The sequence below is a fragment of the Protobothrops mucrosquamatus genome, unplaced genomic scaffold (assembly GCF_001527695.2).
Source record: "Protobothrops mucrosquamatus isolate PMUCROS unplaced genomic scaffold, P.Mucros_1.0 scaffold468, whole genome shotgun sequence".
Taxonomy (NCBI): Eukaryota; Metazoa; Chordata; class Lepidosauria; order Squamata; family Viperidae; genus Protobothrops; species Protobothrops mucrosquamatus.
Genome location: NW_015386789.1, coordinates 446204 through 454563, shown reverse-complemented (window position 1 = coordinate 454563; position 8360 = coordinate 446204). Strand labels below are relative to the sequence as shown.

At 42.4% G+C, this 8360-nt stretch overlaps 1 protein-coding gene across 1 annotated transcript in view; it reads left to right on the top strand.

Annotated features, from left to right (window-relative positions):
* Nucleotides 1-958: 958 nt before the first annotated feature.
* Nucleotides 959-8360, top strand: part of LUZP1 (leucine zipper protein 1) — a 9159-nt gene continuing 1757 nt past the window's right edge. The window contains exons 1-2 of the mRNA XM_029284257.1: nt 959-4120; nt 7845-7847. Of these exons, the coding sequence (XP_029140090.1) occupies nt 992-4120; nt 7845-7847 (3132 nt within the window). The 5' untranslated portion in view covers nt 959-991. The remainder of the gene's footprint in view (nt 4121-7844; nt 7848-8360) is intronic.

Here is an 8360-nt window from a genome sequence, read left to right as displayed (position 1 = left end):
CCAGATGGCATCAGGATGTAGAGGGAGGGGCTTGCCAAGGAGAAGAAGATGCGGGATGATATTTTTGGCTTGTTTAAGTGTGTGATATCAACTTGATTTTTTCTTCTTTCGTTTTCATCCTTGGCCCTCTTAGGGACTCTATGCCATCGTTTCTGTCTTTGGGTCATAGCAGGGTACAATTTGCTCACCCGCACACATCCCCTGCCTTCTCTTGAAGTTCCAGCTGGACAGGGCTAGAGACATGGAAAGCAAGCCATGTCTTCCACTATAAGGAAATGGTCTGTCCTGCTTTAGTGTGACTGCGGGGGTTGTGCCATTGTTGGTCAGTGTACAACATGGATGACATAAGTCGTGTCCAAGGAGGTCTCACAACATGCTGGCCTACTGAACCTTCATGCCCATTGTGCATTTTATGTCGGAGAATAATAAATTGGTATGCACATAAGGTCTCTGTGCTATCTCGGTGGCCGTATCCTAAATTAGTGGGGCTTCTGTTTGCTTATGCCAGGGGTGTCAAACTGCCGGCCTGCTGGCTGGATGCATCATGACAAAACCACGCCCACCCCATTGCTGGCAATGTGATGTTGTGAGTTTGACACCCCTGGCTTATGCCAAGATATTGGGACCCTGTGTGATGGGTCATAGGACCCATGCCAAAATGGATGGGGCCACCACAAATACTGGGTCTGATTTCATTTAATTTCGCAGTAATCAAAGTTAAGTCCATTACTTATTTATTTAGCCTGTGGTGAAAATGTTAAAAAGCACGTCACAATTACATTCTCAATGAGCAAATATGAAACCATTCACAAACTATTTACACATTCAAAGGTAAAACTGAGGTCACATTCTTTGTATTGACTTTCTCCTTTCTTTCTTTCTTTTTTTAGGTGCCGATTCTCTACAAAGCTTTATGAAATCACGGAAAAGAACCCACCAACTGAAAATTTCGTTTGAGACATAGGAAAGGGAAATAAACTGAGGGGCAAACATGGCTGACTACTCGTCTTATAAAGAGACCTCCAATCGGCATTTGCGCTTCAAACTTCAGAGTCTCAGCCGCCGCCTTGATGAGTTAGAGGAAGCCACACGAAATCTCCAGAAAGCAGAGGACGAGCTTTTAGACTTGCAGGATAAAGTGATCCAGGCGGAAGGCAGCAACTCCAGCATGTTGGCTGATGTGGAAACCTTGCGAAAGAGAGTTTTGAAAATAGAAGGCAAGGACGAGGAGATCCGAAAGGCAGAAGAGCTGTGCCAGCTGATGAAGACCAAGCTTGAGGACGAGGAGAGCCTCACCCGAGAGCTGAAATCTGAAATCGAGAGGCTTCAGAAGCGAATGGCTGAGCTGGAGAAACTGGAGGAGGCCTTTGGTCGGAGTAAAAATGACTGTACTCAGCTTTGCCTCAGCCTCAACGAGGAGAAAAACCTGACCAAGAAGATTTCAACAGAACTGGAAGTTCTTAGGGTGAAAGTGAAAGAACTGGAACAGTCAGAAGACCGGCTGGATAAAACAGAGCAAAGCTTAATGAGTGAACTGGAAAAGATGAAATCTTTAGCCCTCATTTTTGTCAGTGAAAGAAAACATTTCACTGAAAAGGAGAAGCAGAACGAAAAGCTGATCCAAGAGCTCACCCAAAAGCTGGAACAGAATAATAAACTTAATCGGGCTGACCAAACTCGCAATACATCAAATCTGCTGGAGAGATCGTCCAATAGTATAATTGACAGAAATGACCTAAGGATTGAGGTTGACTTGACAACTTCAGCACTATCCTCAAAAGAAACCAGGAGAAAAGCCAGCTTGGACTACCTAAAGCTTGTGGAAAATGAAACTCGAAACAAATCTGAAAATCAGAAGAATAAAAACCAAGAAGACAACAAAGTGAGGGACCTCAATCAAGAAATTGAGAAGCTTAAGACCCAGATGAAACATTTTGAGTCTTTGGAAGAGGAGCTTAAAACTCTTAGAGCCAAAAACAATGACCTCCACGACAGCTACTTGAGTGAACAGAATAAGAACACAATCCTCGTGGGCCAGCTGGAAGAAATAAAAATAGAGATGAAAAAGCAGAAAGAGCTGGAGAACGGTGAAGCAGAGATGGAGGACGTGAACGTGCCCAGCCGAGCTAAGCACGACCGACCCAAGCATCGAACTGTTACAACTGAGTCAGCAGTTTCTAAGCCTAAGTCACGGGAACTTTCACCTCAACACCGGCGGGAGAGGCTACGCAATCGAGAATTGAATAATGAATGTTATGGCCAAAGTAGCAAGCGAGTTACAAGCCCTAATATGAACAGCAGAAGAGCAGCCAAAACATCTGGCACATATGCAGTATTAGACTCTTTATCAACTGATGCTAAATGGGTAGAAGACAAATCAACCTTAGGTGTGAACTGTTCTCCGCCAAAAGACAGCGGCACCTCGGCCACTGAAGTGAAGAAATCTAGGGAGCAGCCTTCAGTGCTTAGCCGTTATCCACCTGCAGCCCAGGAGCATAAATCTTGGAAGATCTCTTCAAAACCCAAAAACGAACATACCACAAGGAATAGAGTTGAAAAAGAACCCCAGCCACTGAACGCTGCTCATCATGTTAAACCTGATGACCTCGAAGACCAGCCCAGCAAACCAGAATTCGCAGGACCATCTTCTGAAAAGGGCCTGAAGATGCATGTCACGGAATCACTGGTTCTTACCACTGATACTCGCACCTCCAAAACTAATGGTGGGCCTCCAAATGGCGCTGCTTCATCCTATGGGCAGTATCCCTCAGGAGAAACCCTGACTTCTGAATCCATGAGCTCAAAGATGGAAGCTACGTTTTCAGCTCGTAGGCAGCACTTGGAAGAGGACTCTCAAAAGGTAGTCAACTTCCGAGAGTCTATGGAGCCTCCACATGGAATGACAAAACCTTCTCTTTTATCGAAGCCTTGGCTCATTTCCAAAAGCCAAGAAGATACCTCGCAGAACCATCCAATTGCTCAAAAAGAGGAAATGGACCAAGCTCTTTCGTCGAATGTAAACTGCAACAATTTGGACCTAAAAGCAACAAGATCCAAAGCTGTCAATCCCAGCCGCATTGAGAAATCCCGCACCGAGGAAAGGACAAGCAAATTTGGAAATATTTCTGCTACTTTAGACTTAGGAATAAAAAAAGAAACCACTTCCCGAGAATTCACAACCTCCAGGGGATCCGCTCATATCTCTTCCTTTGAAAACGATAGAAGCGCAAGCAGCGAAGACCTCAGTAGACCATCAAAAATGACAGCAGCTGGTGCAATGTCAGGTTTGAAATCCCGACGGCCCTTTAGTCCAAGAGAAGCTCTGCGTTCGAAAGCCGTCATCAAACCTGCAATTGTGGAGAAAGATGTGAAGGAAATCATGGGTGGTGTAGGTTCTGGTCTGGAAACCAGCTGTGAAAAACTGCCTGCCACCTGTAAGACAGTAGCACATAAAATGACCAGCAGCATCACCATTTACCCATCTGAGCCAATTACTCCAAGGAGCAGCACAGTTGATGCTACAATTCAAGCCATTCCAAGTGAACTCTCTCCAGGAGTAGATGCAACCAGCATTCCTAACGATTTCTCATTTAACAAGAGCAGTATAACCGTAAAGTTACCAGAGCCTGATAAAAATGGAGACTCTGTTCTGAGAAGCAGAGTAGAAACGGTCATTTCTAAAAGCAGTATTACAATAAGGCCTTCGGACACCACCGAAAAAAACAGTGAACCGCCCATGGAGACGGTCGGTTGGAAGAGTCACAGTATTCTGGGGACAAACTCATCTGAGGCCAAGAACATCACGGTAAGAAGCTCATGGCGGACAAGACGAGGATTGCGTTCTTTGGAAGACTCTCTAGCCAAAGAGGTTGAACACGTAAATCCTCGGACTCCATGTAGGTCATCTACTGATCCTTCCAAACCAGAAGGGACCACGGCACGCATCTACGCGATTGAGCAGAATTCCAGAAGGGCAAGTGCCGGGACAAATTCTTGGAATACTCCAGAATTAGACTCTAGAAGGACCAAAAGTAACTTGAGCGCCTCCGAGATGCTAAGCCAGAAAAGCTGCGTCAATGAGCTTGTGACCGCTTCCTCTTGGAATTGCACAGTAATGCCAGTAAGTGTGTTCTTTTGTTCTGGAATAATTGCATTGTTAAATTAAGGTCGAAAGGGGACTGTTTATAAAAAAGGGAAATTACTCTTTTCTGGGGCTGGAACCTTTGTTTTAAGCAAGAGAACTGTCTCACCTGGCCTTAACCCTCCTCCATCCGTTCTGGTAATAATCAGAGTTAATCCCGTTTACATGTTTGTATGCATCTGACTGACTCAACGCTATAAATTTCTCAACTTCTCTATTAAGGGGTTCTACTGATATCCTTGCCCCTATAGGAGAGTTTAGATGTAATTCATGTGTATAGAGGGATGCTTAAGATGTGTCTGTACAACATTAGATAGAAATTACCCAAACAGCATTCATTTCATGCCCCATAATCTGGGTGCTTTGCTGATTTGGCATATCTATCCTGCATTTGATGATGGTGTTTATGTAGGTCATCCATGTACATCAACATTTTTTTATACTCTTGCACTTTCAGCCCTTAAATTTGCATACCTTATGGTCCATCTGCAACCTAACTTTGACAACAATATGAATTACAACAATTTCAAGAACAGTTAAAAAGGGCTGGGGCAGCAAGATCTCTGTATACCTCAAAGGGAAGGGAAGATATTTGCTTTTTCCAACATTCTGTTCATCTTCATTTGTGCCTCAAACTCAACAGCTGGTTAATTTTCATTCAGAACTCTTCCACAAACTGCTGTTTTTTCTGGCCTTAAATGTTGAATCTTGATACTGTGCTTGGAGCTGCGGCAGAACTGAGTAGCAGTAAAAGGGCTTGTCCTACAGTTGACATTTCTAGGATCTGCTACTTCTTGATTCATCTCTAGATATTTGGGTCTTTCCTGTGTTCCCATGGATAGTCTGGAATTTCCCCACAATTATGTCAAGGACCAGAATGACTTAGTCCTTGGATCTTGTTGTGTCTCTGATATGATACACATTTGTTTCAATTTTAATGGCAGGGCATATTGGAAACAGATTTGGCTTGTGGTCTAATTTTTGCACTAGGTAGGGTTTGTTTTAACTTTTCATTTTATTTACTAAATATTAAAAAAGAATAAATAGCTACCAAATGAAGAAAAATAAAAATAAACACAGTGGATAAAGAGAACAAAATAGTAAACAGGAAGGAAGTTTACAATTGTCATGAAATTGAAAGTTCCTGATTTTCATTAATTAATTGCTTGCATAGAACAAAGTTCATTATATCATCTACAAAAACCTCCATGGAGAACTTTATAAAAACCGGAACATAATATTAGTATGCTGACTATTTATCATTATTGAAAGGATAAATGGATATTATCATTTAAACGGAAAATAAAAACAAAAGAGCGAGGAAAAAAATAAGAGAAAGAAAAAAAAGTCAAAAGCAGCAGCCCTAAAAAAAAACCCATTTAGCTTTAAATCCCCTCCCATTGTACTCCAGCTAATAAATACATCAGCATGTCCATAAATGTCAGTGGTTCCCTCTGAACATCTTACTCGGTGTCTGCCTTTTTATATGAGTTATAGGTCAGCCATCCTTGCTTCAGGTTGATCAAGCTTCTCTTCAGAATGTGGACTGTTAATTTGTGCTTTTCACATTCTCAGGGCCAAAGGTAGTTGAGCACATGAAGATACGAATATAGGTTGTGTCTTTTCTCAGGATTTTGCAGAAGGCACCCAGGGAAAAACATGGCTGTTTTAAAGAGCTGCAGTCAGTCAAAGTTTCCGTTTCCCTCTGGATTTGCAACAATGCATAGCCGTTGCATCAGTTATGTCTGCAGTTCTCAACTGCTTAATTTCATGCAGATGAAAAGTAACCACAGGCACACACAATCCTACATACCCCTTTCTCCCCCGTTTTATGTGTGTGTGTGTGTTTGTTGGGGGAGAACTTTTGGGATCTTTTGAAATGATTCTTCAGTCTTCATGTGTGACAACTGAGCATGCCTAGAAAGTATTGAATGCTTGCTGATTTATGGTGTGGTGGGGGAGGGATCGGAAATAGTAAATAAAGGGGAATAGAATCTGTAATCTGGGAGATGGTATGGCTGATCAGAATGATTCTGGACCGCATTTTTTTAATGGATGAGCTCCTTTAGAGAATGCCTTTGGTTGGTTGGTTGAGTTAGATATTTGGGGTTCACAAATCTAAGCACAAGATTGACAAAAGTTTAGCTGGACTGCCCTATTGGGATGAAAGTAGACTCATGCAAAAGAATTTAAGCAACATAGGCATGCCCATCCTTTCTTATACTTTTATTAACTTAAATAATCACAAAATTGGTTGCCTCTATTAGTCCCTCTATATTGGATATGTTTTGATTCTTTCAAGAATTCCTACCAATGCTGTCTTATTTGATAGTGTTTATTTTCCCTCAATCCCTGGTACTTATTGACTTAATGCTGGACGATGGTAAAAATAAAATAACAGTGGTGAGAACATGAAAACCTGCCGAATCAGATAAACATAACAATGCTAGGATTCTAAAAGTAGCACATTCCAAAGTCTTTGTTTGTGTTGTGTAACTAGAATCAAATGGCAACGGATAGAAAGTCCTAACAGCTCAGCTTATGGATCAGTTATATATCCAACCTAGCACCCCAGGCTTGCAATCCATCCTCCAGAAACTCTTTTTGAGAAGAGCTGCTTTCCAATTTTAAAGATTTGGGAGTTGTCACATTAACTGCATTTAGTTAATTAAAAGAGAGTCAGTTTGGTGCGGAGGTTAAGGAATCAGGCTAGAAACTGGGAAACTCTGAATCCTAGTCTCATTTTAGGCATGAAAAACCAGCTGGGTGACTTTGGGCCAGTCTCTTTCTCTCAGCCCTAGGAAGGAGGCAATGGCAAACCACTTATGAAAAACCTTGCCAAGGGCCTAGTTAGTCCAGGCAGTTTCCAAGAACTAGACACCACTGAACAGGAAAAAAAAGGAATTAAAATCTAATTGAATTAAAACTATTTTCCCCTTACTCTATTGTCCTGGCTGTGCTCGCTTTTCAAAGGACGGGATCCTGTCATGACACTCTGGCCCACAACATGTGGTGCAATGCAGCTCACCAGTAATCCATATAGGGAAGAAACCAAATTCCTATTGAGAAATCCCATGATTGTTAGGAAGGTTCTTGTTTATTCCATTCATAACCTGCTGATTTTCCAAGAATCCAGGGGAGGATTTTCTTGTCCAGAATCCGACAAGTCTGCTTTAACTATTACATCATTGTGTGCTACTTGCTCACAGCTCACAGCAATAAGCATTTCCTTGGCCCTTTTTCCTGTCCTTAAGAACTTGTCAGCACTTTGGATTCTGTAAAAACTTGAAGTTCCTTCCTTCCACCCCAAATCTGAATGTCTCAACTAATCATGTTCTGTGGGTGAATTTCTCTCGGGGATCTATAAGGACCCCCAGAGAAATTCTCCCATAGACCATGGTTAGGCAAGCCACCACAGTATCCGGTCTCCAGGATTGCATTTTTGTTCTCCTTCTGTTATGTCTCTCCAAGCCAAACTTTTTGAATGGAAACTGCCCCAAATGAGTTGTAGTTCTCCAGCCTTTATTTATTAATTGCGTTTGGAAAGCTGCCTCTTAGATGCTGAAAGATCTAAATTAAATCCTCTTCTATTTGTGCTGAATGGTTGCATGAGTCAGATAGTGTCAGTGAAAAGGCATAGCGTGACTGTTGGCTTCTGAGGAAGGGCAGTGCTCTGCTCGGTGTGGTGCCTGCCAACCATTAGGATGTCTTGAGCACCAGCAATACAGTCTCGACCCCTTTGGCAGAGTCTAACTAACTCTGGCCAGAAAATTCACAAGATGGTTAGAGCTGGTCATGAATTGCGCTCCTGTTTCGCCATGTTCCTTGCCAGCTTTTCTCTCTCCCTCCTGCCCATCTGAACACCAGAAAAGGAATCTTGTCTCAGAAATTAGAATACCCAACCAAAAAGACCCGTTGTCCTAACTGACCTTCAGAATGCTGTCTTAAAAACCACCTGCTGACTGTAGACTTTTTGCTTGGTTTTATAACCATCAAGAAGTAGAGACCTGTAAATTGCAATCTGGGTAGTTGTGGATGATGACTACCAATTGATTTGGGGTAACTCTTGGGAAGCAAATTTCTCCTCACCTAATTCTGGATCCTGCCACGAAGTACCAACAATAGGTACCTGATGAAAATGTTTTCTTTTTCTGATTCTCTCTCTCTCTCTCTCTCTCTCTCTCTCTCTCTCTCTCTCTCTCTCTCTCTCTCTCTCTCT